At 35.4% G+C, this 25467-nt stretch overlaps 2 protein-coding genes across 11 annotated transcripts in view; one reads left to right on the forward strand and one right to left on the reverse strand.

Annotated features, from left to right (window-relative positions):
• LOC106155203 (tubulin polyglutamylase complex subunit 1) overlaps positions 1-25467 on the forward strand; it is a 60908-nt gene that overhangs the window by 28629 nt on the left and 6812 nt on the right. Inside the window, exons 8-9 of one of the 3 annotated variants that reach the window (XM_013529916.2) lie at positions 1069-1152; positions 3210-4073. The exons of 1 other annotated variant lie outside the window; for it this stretch is intronic. In XM_013529916.2, the coding sequence (XP_013385370.2) occupies positions 1069-1152; positions 3210-3227 (102 nt within the window). In that variant the 3' untranslated portion in view covers positions 3228-4073. Of the gene's footprint in view, positions 1-1068; positions 1153-3209; positions 4074-25467 lie in introns of those variants that run through there. One more of the 3 variants, XM_013529918.2, reaches the window with a different exon arrangement.
• LOC106152647 (pleckstrin homology domain-containing family A member 8) overlaps positions 8357-25467 on the reverse strand; it is an 85144-nt gene continuing 68033 nt past the window's right edge. For 3 of the 8 annotated variants that reach the window (XM_087003473.1, XM_087003470.1, XM_087003474.1), the window contains one exon: positions 14856-16114. In XM_087003473.1, coding sequence (XP_086859599.1) covers positions 15917-16114 — 198 coding nt within the window. In that variant the 3' untranslated portion in view covers positions 14856-15916. Of the gene's footprint in view, positions 9283-9976; positions 12637-14855; positions 16115-18305; positions 20560-25467 lie in introns of those variants that run through there. The other 5 variants (XR_015332716.1, XR_015332718.1, XR_015332717.1 and 2 more) reach the window with 5 other exon arrangements.

Raw genomic sequence — 25467 nt, forward strand, 5'->3', positions numbered from 1 at the left:
AGCGTTATTCTAATAAAATGAAAATGTTTTTACCTTTTGTCTTCAATCTTTCAGAACTGATAAGTACTCATTAACTAAAGACCAAGTTCAAATATCAGCCTGATGGGACTATTTTTCCAAAAGCTGTTTTTTTTTTTTTTTTCCTAACTTTATACAAATAAAACAAAAACCATGTCATATTTTGCTTTTAAACTTGCAGGACTGATTGAATTCAAAGGTCTGATATATATAGATCATGTTTGAAAATTAGCTTGATTAGTTAATTTTTGTTTAGGTTAAGCTGTTTTTGTATATAAATAGGTTTTCCTCAATTCTTAGGCATGTTAGCAGTCTCAGTATTGAACTTTTTATATTTGTAAAAGTTCTTTATATTCACATTTTTCTGCATCTTAGCAATTATTTAAACTGCTTTTTTAAAAATGATGGTAATCTTTTATCTTGTATTGTGTAATAAAGTGCCAAAAAAAAAAATAAAGGCATACCATTGCAGATTCAATCCCTCACTGTTCTTAATCTCAGAATGGTGCAAATAAGACATTTAAAATTGTTCTGTTGACATTTTTCCCATCTTCACAATCTTTTAGATAATCATTTTAAAATGAAAGTAATTTGGTATTTGTGTATTATGTAATAAGTGTTGAAAGTGAAAATAACACATTTCAGTACTTGTGTACATATTGGCATTTTTAAGGTGAATTATCCATGGGCCTGAAGACCTTTGCCAGTCACAGTTTCTAAATATCTATGTTACTTGCAATGCATAATTTAAAATTGAAATTGATTATTAGCTGTTAAACATTATGCATCATTGCATCAAAATTGATTAAAATGGTTAGTGTACTGCCACTGCAAATGCTCTGAAAAGAAACTGCATTAGTTATTATTTTGTAACTTATAAAAAAATGATTAACATACTGTGCAAATTGGCAAACCAGCTTGATAAGATTATTCTTCTTTCTAGTTGTCTGTACATTTTACAGCTTTGCTGCCTTGTTTCTTATGAGGATTTTAATTGCATAGTTAATATGTGAATCAAATGATAAATGTATAAAATATTGCAAATTGTAGGCCTTGGCAAATTCTTCAACTGGGAAATCTATAATGCCCTGTGAGGAGTTCATTATCACAGCTGCAGATGCTTTCTTACTCAAGGTTGGTCTTCAAAATTTAACCTCACAAATGGTCCCACCATCAAAATATCAGATCATTATAATCAGTCCTGTCGTACGTCATAATATCCTCCTTGCTGATAAACATGCACAACATACATGTATTTTTAAAGAGCAAGTTTGGTCAAACAAAGACTTTGGCTCATATGATAGATAGTTTAACACTTTATTTAGCCAATCCTTTGTTATAAAAATGCATGATAACACTTCAACAACGAGGTTGCATTTTAACGAGGGTAAAGAGAAACCCATGAAGTCTGTTTCTTGGAGGATTGAAGATTGGAGGATCCCACAATGCAATTCACCATGATAAAATGTACGTGTTAATTGGCAATTTTTTTGAGGGGGAATAGGCCCATAAAACAAATATTGAACCTTGGGCTCCATGTAGTCTGTATAGCGACTACAGGTTACGTCACACATCTTTGCATTCTGGGAATGAAGTCAAAACTGCAACTAACAGGTGCAATGAAGTTCCGGTAATTTTATTGCTTTATATTTGATTTAAACAAACATGTATCACAATATCATTATTTAGCAATTGTCAATGGTTCGAAGTGTTTATATAGTTGGTATGTGTAACAAACTCAAAAATGCTTGACCAAACTTACTCTTTAAAATGTTATCCAGAACCCTGTAGATGCACCCTTCAAGAAAATTATGAAACTTATTTTCAAAATTGAACAGGTGTTGTAGAAAGACTGTGATGCACATAGCAGCAATATTATATAAAGAATTGATAAACCAAATTTCAATTCAAATTGTTGTATAAATAGTAATATAGAATTCTTCAAATTTGGTGCAAACCATAACGCTGACGCTTTCTAGATCTTGATGAAAACGAAGGCGCATTATGACATCATTCAGTTGTATTTGGAAAACTGCTGGGTGATTTTCCAGTGAGAAATAATTAGTAGCTAACTCAAATGTTTTAACATGTTTAAAATGTTTTATTAAAATAAAATAAGCATACAGACTGTAGAAGCTACAGTGCATAATTAGACAAAAATTGTACATTCCTGGCCTTGAATTATCAGGGTTAACTTAAATAAAGTGTTCCATAGGTCTACCCCAAACTTATATATGGTAAACAAGCATGTAAATGCTGTTTGAATCTTTTATCAGATGTTTAATTTTACTTGAGAATGCAGCGTGTTTGTACTAGGCATGCCGGGAAAACAACAACAACAAAAAAACATACTTCTGGTTTTCCATAATATCTTGAAAGTCACGATTTCTTGAAGGGTGAATCTATGGGTGCCAACTTAATATGGGGACCATACTTCAAAAGCAGTGCTGCTAATTCCATGATGGTCTCCCCACCTCCACATGTGCCATTGCTGCAGGGGCCGAGCAATTAAACCTTGGAGCCGAGATTTAATCCATTTAATGGCACTTGTGGAGGCGGGGAGACCATCAGGAATCAACAGCATCGCTTTTGATGTGGGGTCGGCCATATTTAGTCAGCAGGTCAGTTAGTACTCGAATCATCTATTCTGAATGGCCCCTATGACACTAATAACATGTCACTTTTAGTTCAGCATGTTGATATTATAGATAAATTTGTAATAAACTGAAAGTAAGACCCCATTCCCATGAACACCATTGGTCTGCATTTAGAGTGAGAGTCCCAGCAAAGTTGGGCTGATCCTTAGAGACCATTCCCATAGATATAAGATCTCCTGGGGAGTCTCACTAGATTGCTGTTAACCTGACCGGCTTAAATGTCTGTCCCATCTACTAAAAGCTGTAAGGGGGTACGTTGTTAACTTTTGTTAATTGGGCTCTGGGAAGCTGACAGCAATTTAGCATGAACCCCCAGGGAGTTAGGTCGATCCAGATGGATCGATCTAAATCTGTGGGAACCCAGTCTTAAAGACAGATGTTGTCTATGGGGAATGTAGCCTAGGGGTGTTATGTAGCAACCAATCTCATACATATACCATTGGTACTTTCATATCAGTTTTACATATAATCCCTGTTGTTTTTAATAATTAAATATAATTTTCATGCCTTACCATGACACTTTCTTTTTCCCAGGTTAAGGGATTCAAGTAAACGTAAAAGTATGAGTTGATCCATAGGAAAATTGATCATTTGGAGAGGAGAGTTGAAGAGCTTAGGAGATGTCCTGGAAGATGGGGCACAAATCAGTTATCTTATTTCGAAAACATTTATAATACACAGTTCATACAGAAAAATACTTGTTAAATTCAGGGACTTTCAAGGACTTTCAGGACTCAAATTCAAGCACTTTTCAAGGACATTTTGGTCATCAGGAAAGGCAACTGCTATTAATCCATACAACAAACATTTTATAGTTGTACATAATTTATGAAAACAATTTATTTTACAAAAATAAATAAATAAGAGAGTAAAATGGAAAAGATGTATATAAAAAAATTTAAGGGGGGGGGGGGGAGAGGTAAAAATAATCTGTAATGATCACTCTCTGACAATCTTCTGTGAACAATGTCCCTTTAATAAATATCAAAATTGGTTTCTCATCTTCCTTGGACCGTGAACTATCTCCCCCTGACTATCTTCTGCAAATGAAGTCCCTTGAATAAATATGAAAATTGGTTTCTCGTCTCGCTAGGACCACAAACCATCTCCCGCCGAAGATATGAAAATTGCCTTATTGTCTGTCAACCAATTATGAAAAGCTACTTTGAGAGTGGTGGTAATAAATTATGAGAATTACGTAAGCACAGGAACAAAAAATCCTGCCTCAATATGAGAACCAGACAACTATGGAGTTTTTAGCCTCCAAATTCTACAAAATGTCAATTATTAGTATGTTTATAAATAAGCCTCACATAAGAACTTATTATATTGTATATTTTATTTTTATTTCAATTGAAGATTCCAATTTATAATAAACAAGAATGTTTGATGCATGTATGTCAAGCTATGATCTTCATTTAAAAATTGTATCGTAGTGTTAGGTACCATTGCCTCAAGAAAAATTAGAACTGGCGCTCTAAATACGGAAACAGAATTAAAAATTTTTATTGGCCATTTTCGTCCACACATAAAAACATCCTCACAGCATTACCTGTAATCAATCTTCCTATGATTTTCAATGCAGTTTGCAATATCATTTTCAATCTCCCAAATGGAGCATATTATTTATCAAGGTGGAGAGGGGCAGAAATTCCCCTTGAGGCCATACATAACACTAAAAATTCAGTGGGAATCCCCTAATAATGAAGGCAAAATAAATGCTATTCTAGAGAAAGTCTAACGGCTTTACCTTTTAATACAACTGAAGGCAGTAAATGTTATTCTAAGGAAAGTCTGGTGGCTTTACCTTTTAATACATACTGTTGAAGTTAAAAGTAAATAAAACTTGCGCTGGTTCAATTTTTTTTTTTTTTTACGGTTTTACATTACATTCAAACCACGTGTGACCAACAAACATGTCACAACTTCACCCCACATGGAGTCCACACTCTCTCCAACATGGAAAAACTACTCACTTCTTCCTTTTTGGCCACTTAAGGGACCCACTGCTTAGTCACCTCTAACACAATTTAACACAATTGATCACAACCATACAACAATATTTGACATTCTCCCCACCTTGAAATATATTACATATATTTCAATGAATAATACAATAATAATAAATCTTACTTTATTACTAGCAATACAATACAGTTAATAGTGTGCCAATTATCAAGTCCATGTCCAGTCCTTTGTCTCAATTCCAGTTCATGATAATAATATTCACAGTTCATAAGTCCAGTTTCTGTCTCAGTTGTGTTGTTGGGAGAAAGCGCATGATCAATGTCAAATTGTTGCTTTCCTGTAGAAATGTTAACCCCTTCATCATCTAACTCGGGTTCTACTGGCAAAGATTCTAAACCTACCCCACTACTAATTTCAAGGTCATGTAACTTTTGTATTGGTCTGGTAATTAACCCTTTACTAGTTTTGACCTCAACTGACCTGACTAGACCATCTCCATACCTGGAAAACCCTTTGCACTACTCGCAACGGCCATAATAAACGTGGAGAATTTTGGTCTCTCACTGAAACTACTGATCCAATGTTTAACCCTTTCCCACCTGAAACACTACTTTGACAAGATGGAAGGTTACGAATGTATTCTGATGACCATTTTTCCCAAAATTTGTTCAACAATTGTTTTCTATGATCATACATGGCAACCAAGTCTACATTGTTCATATCAGGAATTTCTTCCAAATCATTCAAAGGACCACTGGTTAACAGTCTTCCTACAAGAAAATGTGAAGGGGTTAAAGAAACCCGGTCCTCTACATCGTCTGCAACAAAGGTAAGTGGCCTGGAATTGATACAGGCTTCTATCTCAAACAGGGTGATTTCTAATTCACTTTTAGTCAAAGACCATCTTTTTCAAAGATGATTTCACAGATCCAATCAAACGCTCCCACCATCCTCCCCAGCAAGGGGCCAAAGGAACAATGAATTGCCACTTAGGACTATTTGAACCAAAATACTGCAATACAAGCTTCTTTGCTGCAACAAATCCACGTGCATTATCTGAAATAATGACTGAGGGCATACCACGGCGGGCAACAAAATGCCGAATTGCATTCAAAGTTTCCTCTGCTGAAAGAGAACTTACAAGCTCTAAATGCACAGCCCGTGTAACAGCACAGGTGATCAGCAATATATAAAACTTGTTGCTGCCAGTATCACAACAAAAGAGTGGACCACCATGGTCCAAACCTGAAACAGACAAAGGTAGCGCATTGTTCACTCTCATACTAGGAAGTGGGGGTACCGGCTGACTGCTAGCTGCAGTATCTAGCTTCATTCACATGCAATGTCTATTTTCTAAATTCTATTTTCTATTCGCGGTATCTTATGATCATGGTCTGTACCCTGAATATCCCGCGGCGTAATTACTGGCAGCGCGAGCCAGTTACTTAAAGTAACTTATAGTAACTGGCTCGCGCTGCCAGTAATTACGCCGCGGGATATTCAGGGCACAGACCGTGATCATTAAGACATACCGCGCATAGAAAATAGAATTTAGAAAATAGACATTGCATGTGAACGAAGCCTAACCGTTGACATGTGATGCATTCTCGTTTCACACGTTTACACATGCGCCTTGCACCAATAATCCAATATTCATCTCTCATTCTGACCAATAAAGAGTTCACACCTGCATGCCTCATATGACAGATGAGAAAACTGTAATCTGCCTTTAACCCTCAATAAACCATCACCATCAATGAAAGGTGACAGTTTAAATAAAGGGGATTTCTTTGACACAGACTGTTTTTCAAGAACACAGGCTATTTCTTCACTGAAATTCTCTCTCTGCACAACAGATATCAGGCGCACTTTAGCTTCCTGAAGCTCCCTAAGGGTCAAATCACCAGTACAACAAGCTTCATTAATGGCTTTCAAGTTGCCTATAAATCTCAAAACCCATCCCACAATCCGGAGGGTCTTTGTAAATGTATTCCATCTTTCAAACTGAAAACCAGCATTAGAAAGGGTTTCAAACTTTAGTAAAACTGGATTTGATTTCATTTCAGAAATACCCCCCCCCCCCCCCTTCTTCTACATTTGTGTCAGACACTGTTCCCTGGCTAGTAATCATCAGTGTATTTTCACGGAGGAAAACTGGTCCATGTAACCAGGTTTCAGATACACAAAGTTCTGGGCCTGAGACACCTCTGCTAACCAAATCTGCTGGATTTTGGGGACGTTCACATGGAAAGTCTATTTTCTAAAAATCTATTTTCTAGAGAAGGGGGGCAGTGGAAATTAGCTGGGGGCAAGTGAAATTTGTCTGCAGTAAGCCTGACTGGACATTTCACCTGAATAGTGTCAAGCCCTGCAGCAGTGTAATAATCACAAATACTTAATGTCTAAATTCATTAATAGATATGCCAACTAATTTTAGTAATGTTATATAGTTGCTTGCTAGATTTTATGTAAATATAGATATATGTAAGACGGGTTTCTCTCACCTTAGATCACCGCTTAATTATTTTCAGCTTAAAAAAGAATGCAAATATTTCGAAAAATAAAAAATTCTTTTCAGAGCTATGGCTTTTTTTTTCACAATAAAAATGGGAATTGTAAACCTTTTCTATGCAGTGCTATTATTCAGCACAGTACAATTATTAATTTTTAAAGATTTTTTTTTATTCAGTGCAATTTTTCAGACAGAACAATTGATAATTGTGGAAGATTTTTCCACACTAGGCCCTACAATTATTTAGAACTTCAGAGTAATAGCATCCAGCCTTTTTTTAGTAGGGGAGACCGGGGCTAGTTGGACCCCGGGGTAAGTTGGCCCCCCGTCAATTTATGAAAAAGTAACTACGATGTAAAAAAATTGGCCACATACTCTTGTAAAATGACCGTAGCCTATAATGCTAAGGAAGTGTCGGACATTAAAAAGTTTTACTTAAGCGGTGAGTCGAAATAAACTTTTTTTGCACCTAAAAGTAATTTTGTTTAAGAGATTTAAAAATCTATTTTCACATGCTTTTGATCGAATATAAGATATGTATAGGGCATCAAACTGAAGCTCATTGTTTCAAGTTTCACGGAGATGTATCATCGTTGCTCATTCTAGCACCATAAATGGCTAACATCCTTTAAAATAAATCATGTGCACCCGGGGCTAGTTGGCCCCCTTGACTCGGGGCTAGTTGGACCCTCACATTACCCACAATCCTTTGCGCGCAACGCTGTTTGAAATAAACAAGTTGGTGAAATTGACAAAGTTTGCCGGTGTCTATTACCGTCTGATTGATTTTATTTAATTTGCTCTCTGGTGTCTTTTTGAAAATTTATATTAGAAATGTTCTGTTGATTGTATGTATTAAAAAGCAAAACTTTCTTTAGAAAAACATTTATTTTGCCTTAATTCATTGTAAGGGGATTCAATTTGTATTTACAGTGTTATATGTGGCCCCAAGGGGATTTTCCACCCCTCCCTAGCTAGAGACCATTGTTGAAACAAACTCAGTGGTTTAAAACTGAATTTGTTACTTTCTTTTCATACGAAAGTTATTAGTCGTTTTCATTCGTTAAAAACCTGCTTTATACCATTATTAATTTATTCTTAATTAAAACAAAACAAATTTTATTGATAGATATTTTGGTTCTTGCAACACATACCCCCCCCCCCCCCCAACATGACGTACGGAAACCTAAAAAAATTCTGCCTCATTTGAACTATTTATTCATCGAAGACTCTCAAAAATCAATTTAATAAATTAAAAATGTATAAAAATTTATTTCAAGGCGTTTGCATGGGATATATACTTCATTTTCGTATAGGGGGGACCAACTTGGCCAAAAGTGTCAAACGGGGCCAACTAGCCCCGGTCTCTCCTATTTTTAATAATCATATAAAAATATTGAAATATAATGAATTTTCACTTAATAATTCACGGCACACATTTTTTAAAAATGGCCCACTTTTTTTCACCAAGTGGGCCAAATTGTCCCAACCAGATTTTGACCCAGGAAGATCCCTGCACACACCACATTATGTCGAAATGATACAAATAAAATGCTTACAATATATGTTACTAAATATATGTCTGCTACTTTATAAATGACAGCAAGTAGGAACTTAACAGAACTAAACCAAAATAAAATTTAAATGAAGAAAGATATAAACACTCATTTTTGTTCATTTTTTTGTATGGTAAAATTCGGGCAAGTGAGTTTCCAGTTCGGGCAAGTAGATTTTGCCAGTCACTTGCCCAAGTGCCTGAAAAAGTTATTGTAGAGCCCTGCTCCCGATGCAGACTGTCACGAGCCCACTCCAGTCTCATGGACTGTGGTAACCTTGATATCACGAAGGGCGTGAGGATAACTCCATATTGTCGTCCATGAATTCCTAAATTTTCCAAGCTCCTCACATGTGCTGTTAGGTCATTGTAGAATTTCCAGTACTAACCTTTTTCATCTTTTGCGGAAATACGAAGTGCGCATGACAGGAACCGCGCGCCACAGGGGTCATGGTGGTCCTCTGCTGTTTCCAGCATGGCAATGCTAGGTGTAGATGATGTAGGCCTACAAGGTGCGCATATAAAAAGGTCGTTTGAAGCGTGCACTGCTTTCTGTCAAACTAAAAAGGTGGCTGAAGCACAGAAATGCGTAAACTGTAGGCAAGAAAACAGCTATTTGGGCGGAGAATCAAGCAATTAAATGTTTTTTTCTCAGTTAAAATACGATGTCCTGTACAACTAGACTTCACCTAAGCGTCCGAGCCTTGCCTGCACTTTAAATAGAGATGACGAACTAAAGCTTCAGAGTTCTTTTAAATGCTTCCGATAAGAAAGATATGAGAAAGAGACTCGTTATTTTTTTTATATATTAAATCAAAATAGCCAGTAGACTCGTACACAGCTTTCAAGAGTGTGGACAGGTGCGTAGGCCTACGTCTTCACAATATTACATGTATATATGCAAGCTGTAGCGATATCACCTCATTTACCGGCAGTATCAATTCGTCACGATTTTTATGTCTTGTTTGAAGGATGTCTTAAGAGATTTTTGAAATGATAAAATGAAAAGATTCTCTGCATTGTTTGACTCGTACCTACTGTGTATACAAGTAAAACCAGGGCCGTAGCCTCCGGGGGGGCAGGGGGGGCAGCTGCCCCCCCTGGGATTTAGCATTTTCCACACTGGTAGGGGGACACCCCCTCCCCCTTCGGGGGCTTTGCCCCCTTGTGTCCGCTTACTGCCCCCCCTGGCATTTTGCTCAGGCTACGGCCCTGAAAACTGACACGCAGATTGTTCGTCGGTGAACTGATTAAATCGTTTGGTACCTGATAAGGCATCAGGTGTTACTTGTTCAATTGTTCAGTAAGGGTGGCGGCCTCAACTACGACCTTTCCTCTGTAATTAAAACCTTCTAATTAATAAGTGTTAAATAGGTGAGACAGGAATTCTCGACTCTTTCCCAGACGATAATTAAAGTTTACCGTGTTTTACTCTAGTATATGTACAAAATTTACGACAGGTAAAAAATGTCAGACTTTCAGTCTGACAAGTATGAAAATTTTGTCAAACTGAAACAAAACCGTCAGGCAAAAACAAAATTATAGCAATAGGCCAAATTATTTGATTTTTAAATGTTTTAATGCGTATTTTCATCAAAGACAATAAAGTGTTTTCCACACATTTCATACTTTTCAACTATCTAAGACAGTTAAATATAGTAGGCCTACTTTAATACTAAGCATATTTGTATTACTTTACAAATACGTTGTTAGATTATTTTTATTATCCATTTTGTCTTTACCATACATGTATTATGCACGTGTAGCTTACAGAAAGGCTTTTCTACATTTTTTTTGTAATTAACAATATATGCCTATTGAATTTTCCAATTCTCTTGTCATTGAGTTCAGAAATAAATAACTTTTTATTTTGCCGATAACGCGTTCAACTAGAGCCGATGTACTTTCTTCTTCGTATGTCTCTGTTGATCTTGATAATATGAGCCCCATTTGTACAAATCAGTAATACGTATACGGGACTGGATACATAATAATAAAAATATTATGAACGTCTCACGTTAAAAAAAAAATAGAACCCACCCTACTAAGGGTTATGAGAGACTAAAACCTGTGATAGGCCTACTACATTTAAAATGATCACTTATCAATAAAACACACACAAAAAGGATATTACATACAAAACTTTTCAAACCTTCTCTTTGTTGTTACACAAAAAGTCGTGAAAGTTCTTGAATTTTTTGTAAGTAGAATCCCCGTGTAAAACTTCACAGCTTTTACTTTCTTTTTCCATAATCTCATGCTTAAAGTCTTTTCTTTCTTTTTAGGCCCCTATTCGTCAGCTCTTTCTTCAGATCTTTATAATGTTTTTTTTTCTCGCATTGTTTACCCCCGAGTTCTATTTGCCGATAGTTCGTTATATCCGTTGATTAACTAAGCATTTCTGTTTTTTATTAAAGCACCGTTGATCTCCTAATATTATAGTTTTTCTTCCCGCCTTCGAAATGTTCAGCGCAAACGCAGTGCCCTGCTTTTGATCCAAACCTGCTATATTTTCCTTTCTTTCTACCGTATTTTTCATTCTAACGGGTTTATTGGGAACTTATTAAACCTCACGTGTCGCTTACTGTTATTGTAGCAGCGGGACAAAAAGCACGTAAACTCAGCCATGGTTTTTAGCACCGCTGTAAGTGTTTCGACATAGCAGGGCTCCCCTACCCACAATGCAATTGCCATTTCCAGAAAAGACGAAAAAGGTCTATAGGTAAGAATTTGTGTCATTTTAATTCCAGACCCCATTGACCGTTTAATTATTGCCACATCTCAGGCTAGTTTCTCACCAATATGCTAAATCATGGGACTAAGTTCATAACACAAGCATATATACTTCCCAATAAGTAATGGCCTCTCTTTTTCTATGTAAGCCATTGTACCGGGTATATTCAGCAGTGAATTCATAAAACACAATCAACAGTTCAAGTACTGAACAAAATAAATACACACATGCAATTATTACCTTCTGCCAGGGCCACTGATTGACTTTTCACTAGATATTCACAGAAATGTCTCTGGCTAATTCATGCACGTCTTCATTTTTTGTTCACGTAACTGCTAGCTCACAAGCCTCTGCCAAATCCCTCTGACTGCAACCTAAGATCTAATATACCGTTTATTAGATCTCAGCTGCAACCAAGGCAGTTAATTACTCTGATCGTAATAGAGGGTATCGGAGGAGACAGGATTGTGCTGGAAGTGACATGCAGTAGTGTAAGACGTGAAGCTGATAGACTATGAGTGGTCATTTTTAGATGGAGGTGAATGGGAGTAAAGACATGGGCTGAGAAAAAAAAGGAGTTTTTCCAACAACATAGTAATATAACATTTTTTCTTTTGGTATTTTGGGCAGTAAATACTTGTAAAAATAATATGCACATGATATGTAAATGTGTTACAATATTTGAAGGTGCAAAATCGTGCCTAATTTGCAGTCAATTTGTTATGATATATATGCTGCATCGACCGACAGGGCGACAAAGAGTGTCAAGGGAAAAGCATTCCCACGAGGCTATAAATCGTTGTCATGTGGAATTTTTGCAAGTATGTAACCTGATATTCTCATATCTACTTATTTTTGGGTGTCTCATGGTATGTGCTGTAATTATAGCGATGTTTTAGAGTTCTTGAAGGACCTTGTGAAAAAACAGGAAGTAGTTCATAACTGACTACAGAAACGCACCAAACTACGATCGCTGTGCAATGATTTACCTTTTTATAAAGATTGTGACGAGTTTTTAGATGATTTTTATGTCCAGCTGACATGAAATTCCACATATATGATCACACTCATACACCTATTATACCGGGATAGGCACCAATCAGTAGCCAGTGCCATGACAAAGATGGCATTCTGAATAGAGCTGGTCTTCTTATTTGAGCTGTATGGCAATCCTAAGAATCTTTCTTGTAAGCTAAAAAAAAAAAAAAAAAAAAGTAACACAGTTTTCTTTTTATCATAACGTTTGTGGTGACAGTGCACGAAATAGGCTTTTTGTCAATTTTGATGCAATGTAACATAATGATTAAATGTATAATTATCACCAATTTTTAAATGTCTTCTATTAATAACATGGACATTTAGAACAAGAGATAACTGAGATTAAATAAGTTTATTTTCAACACTTTTCTTTACATCAAAAAAAAAAAAAAAAATCAATTTACTGTCATTTTTATATGATTAACAAAGAAAATTGTTGACATAGGAAAAATATCAATAGAACAATTTTAAATGTCCAATTTGCTCCATTTTGAGATTCTCAACATAGAGATTGATTGAATCTGGCAAACTGCAATATGAGTTTATTTCCATTTTTGACACTTTATTAGCCAATCGGTTTTCCTCGAAATGTGTTATCAGTGCTGCATATATGCTGAAAAAAAAAAGTGAAAATCCTTCGGTTTGGGAGATATTTAGCATTTAATTCACAAAAAATTTGATAAGGGTGCATGTGACAAGCTTCACACCTAGGCACCAACAGAGATCAAATTCCCGGGGGATCAAGTTGAGCTATGTGACCCAATTCCAAGAGATGGGGACACATGTCCTTGTAGTCTAGGAGTAGATGTAGTAACAATGACCTATATCCACTGACAGAACACGAAGCCTATGGAACTGGTCGAGACGAGTCGAGACTAAAACCATGAGTACTGCTACCCTCTACCAGGGGCGACAGATTGATTTTTCACAAGATATTCACATTTATATGTCTGTAGACAAATAGACAGTCATTTGGTTCTCTGGCACCCTGTGATGAAATCTCAAGGCTGATTGCATGTCTGGTAATTGTTTGGATAACTGCTCAGGCACTGCCACTTAACATGCCCCAGTCAAGTCCCCTTGACAGCAGTCCCTTATGAATAGCTTGTTACTTAAGATTGAAGTTAACTGAGGAATCTCCTGTAGTAGCTTCCCACAGAGCGGGTACAATACAGGGGCGGATCCAGGGTTATTTTCTGACAGTCTTCCAATTTATCTTTCTTGGTCCATCCTCCATTTTGACCGTCTTCCGACAAAAAGAATTAGATACCCGTCAATGTAAACTTGAAAATCTGACCGTCTTCCGGAAGACCCAGAAGACGCCCTAAATCCGCCCCTGCAATATAACGCCATCTACACGCATGCAGATTTAATTGCTTCCATCTGGCCAAAAGTCACAGGGCTTTTCCAAGATTTTAGTATTTATGGTAGTGAACATTCTACTATCTAGTCCCTTTTTATGCACAGACACAGATGTTGATCTGTTAAGTTTTAATGAAGTTACACCCTTTTGTGTATAAGTGGTTTTTCTTCAGATTTAATTCTTGGGCATTAGCAGTCTCATTTTCAAACTAATTATATACTTGAAAGTGTTCTTTTTACATTTTCCGCATCTTAACAATATTGTTTGTATTGTGTAATAAAGTGTCAAAAATGGAAATAAACTCATAAAGTTTGTTCTAGATTCAATCATTCACTATGTTCATAATCTCAGAATGGAGCAAATTGGACATCAAAAAATTTTCTATTGATATTTTTCCTATGTCAACAATTTTCTTAGTTGATCATATAAAAATGACAGTAAATTGATTTTTTTTGTTTTATGTAAAAATGTGTTGAAAATGGAAATAATCTCATTTCAGTAAAGTTATCTCTTGTTTACATTTTGGCATTTTCAAGGTGTGGCTTTGAACTTCCTTGGGCTTGAAGAGCTTTGCTAGTAACATTTTCTGAACATCCGTGAAACTTTTCTTTTATTATTAAAATTGATGGTAATTATGCTGTTAAACATGTAATATTGCATCAAAATTGAGAAAAGAAAAACAATGTCACTTACTCTTCTCAAACTTTCAGAGAGATAACATAGACTTAAATGCAGCCTGTTGGAAAAGAGTTTTTTGTCTGTTGTTCATTTTTGCAAAATTTTAATCTTTCACATATTGGCATTTTCAATGTGGTCCTTAGAACTCCACGGGCATGAAGCCCAGTGGTAATCAAATTTTCTAAATGTAATATTGCATCAAAGTTGACAAAAAACCCACTTCGTGCACAGCCACCACAAACGTTATGGAAAGAAAACTGTTACTTATTATTTTTTTTAACTTACAAGAATGATTCTTAGGATTGACACACAGCTCAAATTACAAAACCAGCTCTATTGGATTTTTTATTGAATTTTTGCAATTTTTTGTAAAATTTTCACTTTTCTCATTCTGGCAATTTTTGAGTGTGAACTTGAACTCTCATGGGCCTGAGTCCCTATGCTTTTACTTTCATAGATATTACCTGTTGTGCATAATTAAAATTTGATGTTGTCTTTGCAGTTAAGCATAATGTATTATTGACAGGATCCTATTTTGTGCATTAGTATTTTCTGCTTTTTTGTCTGTACATTTGACTGCTTTGCTGCCTAGTTTAGTTTGAGAATTTTGTTTTCTTTCAAATAACCAGACCAGTCCACAACTACATGCCCACTGGTATTATGAGTTTGACTGTTTAATTTTTTGTCTCTTGTCATGTCACTATGTTATAAATGTGACAACATACAAAGTTGTTTATGATTGTTGTTCCAGTACAGGATTAACATGTGAGAAGTCTAGAACTTAGAAGTGATATGAAAATAATTACACCTAGCTGATTAAGCATTCAACAAACTACATGTAAAAGCTGGGGTCTCCATGCGGAATGCATTTCAGATTTGTAAACATTATGTTCACTGACTGATTGAGGTAACAGCTGAACCGACAAATTTACTACACAGGTAAGCAAAGACAGGTTATGCAATAAGCTACCTTATTATTCCAATAGCACATCCTTGCTATGCTGAGCTACTGCAGCATGGACACAATGTCCTTTGCACGTATGCAGAATCAATTGCTTCCAAATGGTCAAAAGAGACAAGGGTATTGAGAAAAGCGCACATTTTAAGTCTGCAGCCCAGGCAGAATGTATGCAAGTATGCTATTTTTAGAAGTCTTCTGCAGCACCACTCTCAGCATAATTAACCAAGCTTCGCATTTCTTAGCAAACTTCACTGCTATCACAAGTTGAATGAGACAGGGGCGGGGTGGAGTCCTGATGCTACCTAATGATTTATATATTGTATTCAGTCCTGTTGAGTCGGACAAAATGTAATCCATCTTCAATGAGAATTCTCTTATGTGAGAGCTCTGTTCCATGGTACCTTTGGTGTACCTCATGTGCTGAAGAAGCCCTCACACCTGCTCTTGGCTGTCCAAGTCTTCACTTATGTAGAAATCACTGAGTATACTGATAAGTACCTCCAGTGCTGAACTGCATTCATCCATGTCCTGTATGATCAAAGTCTCAAAGTCTGGATTCTCTTGGTCCATACGGGAGGCAGCCAAGTGCTTGAGGAATTCCTCTCTGTAAGGAGCCGCTTTGGCCGCAAGCTGAAATGAAATGTACAAAATACAGTATAAAATCCTAAATTTAATGGTTGTTTGGTAAGTTCAACATTTGAATACAATCCCTCTTATTTGATGGCTGTTCTGTTAGTTCAACATTTGAATACAATCCCTCTTATTTGATGGCTGTTCTGTTAGTTCAACATTTGAATACAATCCCTCTTAAGTCTTTGTACAATCATCATGCTGAAATAACAGTAAATGAAAGTATGTGATTATTGAGTCAAAATTTGATACTTAATTAAAAGCTGAAATTCTAGATGTTCACATTTATATGTATAACACAAAAACCACATGCTCCCTTCTCAATTATATTTTGATTTTCACAAAAAAAAAAAAAAAAAAAAAAAAACTTGCTTAAAATGTCAGAATTGGAGAAGACGTTAGCCGGTAAAATGAATATATATATATATATAGTTCACAAAAGAGTTGATGTCAACTTTGATAAAGGAATATTAAAAGGCATTACTAGTGCGTTTTTGTGTGCCACAAATGCGTGTGGTGCCATACTGCAATGAGAGCCGATACTGAGAGTAAAAAATTTAAATTATCATCCCAAAAATCTTGCATATTTTAGCAAGTAGCAGGAATCTATGCATAAAGTATATAGCAATGTTGATGTCATCTTTATTTAAAGGGTGCATAAAAAAAAACAGCCTAAAAGAAATGTCAGCGAGCCTAAGAAATCAGAGAGAAATTGCATCATTTTAATTCAAGACACGATTGAAGGTTTCATTATTGCCGCATCTCAGGCTAATTTCTCACAGAGAGAAAATTTTGACACTATCATATTGACACGGATCATAGCTAAAAACAAGTATACTACACAACAATTGTACAATTCTGAATGCTCATTTTACAGCAACAAACAAGATTGCCTTTACCTTTAGGGCATTTTGAATTCCTCCATGAACAAACATATCAAATTCTCACATAGCTTCCAAATTGATAGAACAAATTGTACTCATACTTAATCTCTATTAGTCTACTGTCTCATCCACCTGAAGGATTGACTCTCGTTATCGCAAACTATCTGCCCAAATGACATACAAAGTCAGCGACAACTGCGATATGCTCGCTACCTGTACGGGAGGTCACGTGATCCGAACGCTCATGGTTTAGCGAAGAGCTCACGTTAAGCCGATTATCCTTTGATCTAGCCCCGCGTTTCATGTCCTTCTCTTATTATGTCCAAGCATAAACATAGCTCACAAGATCATTTTTAAGTTTTTTTTATCATCCACATACCAAAATTGAGGTTTGCCCTGCATCTAATTATTCAATAATGACTATCTAATTATTCATTAATGACTATCTTTGTGCTGATTTAAAACAATAAAAATCCCCTTGAAAATAAAAAACCTCGGTGTTTATATATTTTTTGATATAATGTATAAGCATAGGCCACTCAAAGCTGGTATTGTCAATTTAACTCCTTTCTATTTGGAGATGAGAAACCAATGGGTATGGGGCATAACTTCATCCCTGAACAATATTTTATCACGAAAATTGCCATTGTTGACCACAAGTCAATGGGCTACAATCGCAAGCTGTCATTTTGATTTAAGTATTTTTGTTATGGAGTTATGAGCCCTTAACTACAGATTTTCATTAAACAAACTTAAAGGCATTATTATTTTCAGCAATAAAATCTGAACTAAGGCTTTAAAGAAAAATCGCTGGCAGGTTTTGGAGTACTAAATGGCACAATTAAATTGGTGTTAAATGGTGCTCATGGGTGCTCAGGTAAAGGAGACGTGAGAAACCAATTTTTCAATTTTTACCTCAAAATTGCAATTATTACATCACCCGTAAGATTACATGTTTGTAAACGTTAATTAATTAATTCACAGAACAATGAAGATTTATCTGTTAACAAAAGGAATGTACATGTATGTAAGGCAGCGAATAAGGAGTTTTTGGCAAAGGCTAACAGTATCCTTAATAACACAATGAAATTAAAAGAAAAAGTGTTCTCACTGATGGTTGCAAAACTTAATTTTGTATTAAAGTAATTTGTTTCTAGAACTGTCAGTGGCAGTATCTTTAACCGGTACATGTTTATAATGATTGTTTATTGTGGGAGATAAATCAACAAAGCCACATTTCTCAAGAGAGAGGAATGTTTAGGTGCTGTTGAGGATGCAACAGAAATCAAAGAAGACAAAAACACAAATAAATGAAATAAGTAAAAAATTTAATCAAACATTAAATAAAATATAAAAATCAATAAAGACCAATGACTGAAGGCCTAGTACAGCTGCCAGGAGGGTTGTTGACTGAAGACTGCTGCTACAACTGCCAGAGTGTCTAGTTAGACTTAAATATTGTCTGCTTAAAATACTTGCTAAGACAAACTTAAGGAAAACTAAAATCACTCCGCATTGGAAAACATATTTGTAGAAAGGGGGAACTTTCACTGGAATACCTCAATGAGACAACTTGGCTTCTGGCCAAATTAGTTTCCCATGGATTGTTTGCACTTTACACGGAAAATGCCAGCACTATTAGATATTATTTTCACAGAAAATTCAAAATATATCCCGTTTGATCTTCCAATATTGGTCACAGGTTAAATCCAAGATCATATGTGAAATATCCATGTTTTTTTCTTTTTCTGTATGGACACATCATAACCATACATAAAGCCATCACCTGCATCTGTGGTCTTCATCCCCCATGCACTTTCAGTGATTATACAATAACTGGAAAAACGTTTGGCCTATTTTCTTCAAACCTCCAATATTGACGGATATTCAGAAAACACAGGTAGAGATTGAAAATCGGCTTAATCAAGCCAATTTTCCAAAAGTTATATCATTTATTTTCTTTTTCTAGCACATATGCAATACAATATTTCGAGGAAAATAGATAAGCCAAAAGGAGTAATCAATATTTAAGTGACTTCAAAAATCAGCCTGATTGGTCCATATTCCCAAATGTGATACCTTTTTTCTTTCTGTCTCTTTCAGCATATTTTGAAAATTAAATGCTAAATATCTCCAAAATAGAAGGAATTATGGGAAAAATTACCAAATCTGACAAAAGGTGATAAGTGGAGATTTTGAGTATGACATTTGATTTTACCTACAGCTTTTATTTCGAGGTCAAATGGGCCAAAATTTTGTAAAAAATTTAATTTTCTGTGGAAAAATATTTGTTTATGCTGATTTGCTTTGATATTATCAGGAGAAATTACACTGGAGTCTTCTTTCATCATCCTGAGTTTGAGGTCAATCGCTGGATTTTCAAAGGAGAAGCAGCCATTAGATGCCGAAACTGAAAAGACTCTGTAATTCAGGAACCCTAAAAGCTAGAGACAGCTTGTTTGTTGCAATCTGTAGAGCTTGATAAGTGCAACACTGAACATGGTGTCATTTTTTTTTGCTGTTTGTTTAACATATGGTTTATTAATTGCATAACTTTAATGTAATGCTGAATGATGAAATTTTTTCCACATGTGAAATATTCCAAAACCATACCCATAGTTGTAATTGAACTTGCATAGCAGTTATATACTGGCAATCTTAATGTGACCTTGAACTCGACCTTTGACCTGTTTTAGACCATGAACTGTACTTTGCAAATTTTATGGCCCTAGTATCTCCAAAACAAGAAGAGATACGCCCGTTCTTATTAATGAACTTGAATAGGAACTCATATATTGGCAATCTTAATATGACCTTGGATTTGACCTTTAACCTACTTTTCACCACGCGTATATCTCCGATACTGGCAGAGATACACGTACACCCATAGTTACTATTGAACTTGAAAAGGAAAAATATAATGGACATCTAAATATGACCCTGAATATGATATTGGACCTACTGTATTTTTCTACATAAAATGCACTTTGCATATTTATTAACCTATTTTTCAATACAACTAAAATAGATTCAGATTCGGAAGTTCAGAGCCATACCTTGAAAATGTAAATTTAGACAAGATAAATGGTTCAATAAAGCTGATTTTTAACTCTACCTGTATATCATGAATATTTATCAGTTTTGCAAGTTTGAAGACAATAGGTAAAATGGTTTTCCATTTTTCATGTTATCTCTGAAAGTGCGCGGGAACAGCTATGACAGTGACAGTGATGACAAATGCAGATAACAGCTATATGTACAGACAATTCTGTGTATGTACATACATAAAGCCATGTTAACCTGGGTTTTTTCTTCAACAGTAAAATTGCAAGCTTAACAGCTCCTCTATATTGTGCACAGAATTGGTTATTCATTAACACTAATGCCTTCACTTTCATAAAACTCATTAATTCTACTTATGATGAAATATATATCATTCGATTTCTCTTCAAAGTCCTTGAGCAACTGAGACTTGTAACCAGGATTATGGAAGTCCTCCTCACTTAGGGCAAAACTCTGGGTGAAGGACAAGGTATCTGAGGCTACAACTGATAAAGCAACCTGGAAAATGAAATGGAGGGTGAAAAGAGATGAAAGAAAAAAAATGCACAGGTTGCCACCAATGTCACATCTGTGTTTTTTTTTCTGTAAAACAAAGCAGCAAAGCTGTGAAATGCATCAATAAAAGGCAGTAAATAAAAAAGGCTACCTATTATTTATCAATTCTGATGCAATATTACATAATGTTTATCGATGAAATCACACCAATTTTTTAGTATGTAGAGCAGGTTACATGTGCAATAAGAGTACATATTTAGCATATAGCAAAGGTTTTTATTGCTGTATTTTAATCAATTTGACCAAAATGACGTTTCTTCAGAATGAATTAATTAATCTTGGTCAAACTGTTTGGCACATTACCATATCTCTGAAAGTGCATGGCGACAGAGGCAGATGCAGGTGATGACTCTATGTACAGACATGATGAGTCTTTACATAAAAACAGCATAACTTTGAGAAAATTAATCCAGTCTGGGATTAATCATTCTAAAGAATCACTAATTTTGACCACAAGCAAACGCAGCCATGGATTACTAGTTGAATGGCTAAAACATCCCCCTGCTAACATGAAGCCTTTGCAATTGCAACACAATATTTGCATAGATGGAAATACAATTATAGCTTCAAACTCTTCTAACATGGGATTGCTGCATAAAGTGAAGACGACATTATAAACTACACATAATGTATTTTATTCATCATATATCTAATCAAGAGATTATTTTAATTAATAGAAATATCAAACTTACAAATACTGATTTTTTTAATGGTTTGACACCAAAAAAATATCAAAAGAATATTATTTGTTATCTATTCATTTGTTAGATATTTTATCATTACAACATCACACCATTCAATATGCAAAGCATGTTATTATGGACTGATACTATTACTGATACATTGGTGAGCAGACACTGATGAGGAAGGTCACGGTGTGACCAAATGATATGTGAGGTTTAGCTTCCATTTTAATTTTGTGCAGAAAGTGATAAGTTTAAACTTATGATTATTATCAATAGACTACAAAGAAGAATTTTCATCAGAAAATATCAATTAATATATGTAATATTAACCCCTTAAGGACCATTACTTCACTGGTGTGGTAGATTTTCCAAATACTGCAAAGGCCCAATACCGCACTGGTGCATATCTTAGAAAGATTGGCTTCTTTTGTATTGTGAGTCACGAAATGATATATAGTTTAACATCCGGGTGTGTTTCTTGTCTCTCATTGTTGCCATTTTTAAAGGACGATAGAAATATATATGAATGAGAAAAGGCGATTTTCTAGATATAGTTGGAGAAAGTAAAAGCAAGATGGCAGTGCCTTGCTATGGTAGGGGCCTGCAAATGGATTTAATGTTATTGAAATGATTGAAAACTCAGACTTTGGTAAGTAGTTATCGAGTGAAAGTGACATAGACAGTGACGATGATATTCCTTTAACAACTTTATGCAATATTCTGAAACAAATGGCGTTGAAATTTGATTTTATAAGTCAGTAATGTGCTCTGGCCAACAATGTTCAGGTGAGCTGAAAAGCTGGCTCAAGTATACCTGATAGCAAAATGAGCAAAACTTGAAAACTAATGGAGGTAACTTGCTGAAATTTCCTGGATTGAAAGTTAACATAATTGGTATCATCCCTGTGAATTTTCAGGCAAATGTATGGAGTATTAAAAAATGTGAATAAGATAAATCAACTTTTTTTTTTGCCCCTTACCAAATAAGAATCTAGTTTTAACCGGCCATAACTCTTGATACTGCATGTAAAATTTTAAATGTAATTCCATTTTCATTTAGCTTGAAGTCTTGGCTTTTTAAAAATGTATACTTTGTATGGGTAATAAAGACACACAAATAAATTATGGCCAATTTACTGAGGTGACTCCACTTTTCAAAGCTAGCTCACAGAATTAATTTGGCCCAGCATAAGTTTATGGTTCAGTATTAACAGGTACCTATGGGGTAAAATTTTGAAGTTTTTATGAATTTTTTTTTTTTTTTTTTTTTTTTTTTTTTTTTTTTTTTTTTTTATTGAAAAATTTCAGTACAAGAATGTACATATACCTAAGTATGGTAAATGCAGACTCACTCTCTCTCTTACACACACACTCTCTCTCTCTCTCTCTCCCTCTCTCTCACACACACACAAATATAAGTTTATAATCTCATGAACAATAGGTGTAAAAAAAAAATAAATAAAAATAATAATAATAATAATAATAATAATACTAAAGATCGATACCACAATGTATTCAACCAAAACTACAATAGATTATTAAACAAGAAAAAAGTGCAATATATTATTTTGCTGAAGCTAATTAAATTCAAACATGTCTGACCAATTTTCCCATTTTTTTCAAAGTTTGTTAAATTTAGCTTTTTTTAATGCATTGAATCTTTATATTATAAATTGATCCTTTATGTAATTTATGAGTGAAGAAAGACGCATACATTCTTTCCTTTTGAAACTTTTGTAAATATAAAATTTCGTACAAAGAATAACAAAACTAGAGGATCAGAGAGGCGATACCGCCTCCGAATATTGTACCACCAGCTGGAGCAAGCGCATTCATATAGACCCCCACATATACAAAATAAGGAACACAGCCACCAGTCTTGTGCTTGACAAGCTGTAAAAATGCAATCAACAAGAATTTTCAAAATATGCAAAAAATATATATATTACTAAAAATGGTACAATCAAAGTTAAGTTCATCGCAAGGTAGGTCAAAGGTCAATTCCAAGGTCACAGTAAATTGCCAGTATATGACTTCCTATTCAACTTCAATAGTAACTATGGGCCTATCTCTGCCAGGTTTGGAGTTAAAAGAGAAAGAAATTAGCAGAGTTCAGTTCATGATAATAAGTAGGTCAAAGGTCAATTTCAAGGTCACACTTAGATTGCCAGTATATGACTTCCTATTCACGTTCAATAGTAACTATGGACCTATCTCTGCCAGTTTTGGAGATAAAGGGGAAGCAAACTATGCAAAGTTCAGTTCATGGTGAAAAGTAGGTCAAAGGTCAATTTTAAGGTCACATTTAGATTGCCAGTATATGACTTCCTATTCAACTTCAATAGTAACTATGGACCTATCTCTGCCAGTTTTGGAGATAAAAGGGAAGCAAAATTTGCAAAGTTCAGTTCATGGTGAAAAGTAGGTCAAAGGTAAATTTTAAGGTCACATTTAGATTGCCAGTATATGACTTCCTATTCAAGTTCAATAGAAACTATGGACCTTTCTCTGCCAGTTTTGGAGATAAAAGGAAGCAAAATTTGCAAAGTTCAGTTCATGGTGAAAAGTAGGTCAAAGGTCAATTTTAAGGTCACATTTAGATTGCCAGTATATGACTTCCTATTCAAGTTCAATAGTAACTATGGACCTATCTCTGCCAGTTTTGGAGATAAAAGGGAAGCAAAATTTGCAAAGTTCAGTTCATGGTGAAAAGTAGGTCAAAGGTCAATTTTAAGGTCACATTTAGATTGCCAGTATATGACTTCCTATTCAACTTCAATAGTAACTATGGGCCTATCTCTGCCAGTTTTGGAGATAAAAGGGAAGCAAAATTTGCAAAGTTCAGTTCATGGTGAAAAGTAGGTCAAAGGTCAATTTTAAGGTCACATTTAGATTGCCAGTATATGACTTCCTATTCAAGTTCAATAGAAACTTTGGACCTATCTCTGCCAGTTTTGGAGATAAAAAGGAAGCAAAATTTGCAAAGTTCAGTTCATGGTGAAAAGTAGGTCAAAGGTCAATTTTAAGGTCACATTTAGATTGCCAGTGTATGACTTCCTATTCAAGTTCAATAGTAACTATGGACCTATCTCTGCCAGTTTTGGAGATATAAGGGACTAAATGTTATAATTTTGGAGTTACCATAATGTGCCATAAATTTCCTACAAAAAAAATTAATTAAAATAAAGAAAATGTCATTTTGGTCAAAATTCTTGAAATGGGAGGTGTTCTGAAGTTCCAGATGTTCAAATTTGATGAAATAATGTCATTTTTGACCACAAGTTGTCTGCTTTGCCAAGCCTTATGTTTTATTTTTCCGGAGTTCAAAATTTATTATCCATTACCGTACTGCACATTTTGCTTTCACCACCAATTTGTACTTTTTGATACAGCGTAACTCGAAAACCGTATGGAATACAAAAAAATGGAGACCACCTCCAGTGTTTGGCTTTACATGCTCTACAAAATGCAAAAAAGAATGGGTGTCTAGCATTAACGGTTCCCGAATTAGAGACAGTTTTCAGTTTCGATATCTTATGGCCGCTACTCCCGTGAAAATGCACCGATTGACCCCAAATTCACGGAGATGAAAGATGACCTGAAGGGTAACACTTTCCATTAATATTATTAGTTAAGTCTGTGTGGTGTCTGAATAAGACCGCAAATAATTTTTTTTTCGGCAAAAATTTTGTTTTTTTGAAAATTTTGGCCCGTTTGACCTTAAAATAAAGGTCAAAGGTCAAATCCAAGGGCATATTTGAAATCTACACATATGACTTTTGGAAAGCTGTCTGTAGAAATTTTTCCCATAATTCCTTCTGTAGGGGAGATAATTAGCATTTAATTTTGCCATTTTTGGACAAGGGTGCATTGCAATGAGTGCCACACCTAGACCCCAATACCGACAAAGCCCAAATTTTACGTGGAACGAGTTGAGATTATAGGTGACCTAAATCCAAGAGATGGGTATGGGGGCCCTTACCGTCTAGGAGGAGAAGCGGTAACGGTGACTTGGCGGCGGAGCCGCAGGAGCCGCAGGAGCCGGCGGAGCCGGCGGAGCCGCAGGAGCCGGCGGAACATACGGGTCGGGACTAAAACCATGTGTACCGCCAGCGCCTACGCTGGTGGTACAATTAATTGGGCTGTTTGGGTTTGCTGGATAGCC

This window comes from Lingula anatina, chromosome 2 (assembly GCF_051362555.1).
Source record: "Lingula anatina isolate TDL-2025a chromosome 2, LinAna3.0, whole genome shotgun sequence".
Taxonomy (NCBI): Eukaryota; Metazoa; Brachiopoda; class Lingulata; order Lingulida; family Lingulidae; genus Lingula; species Lingula anatina.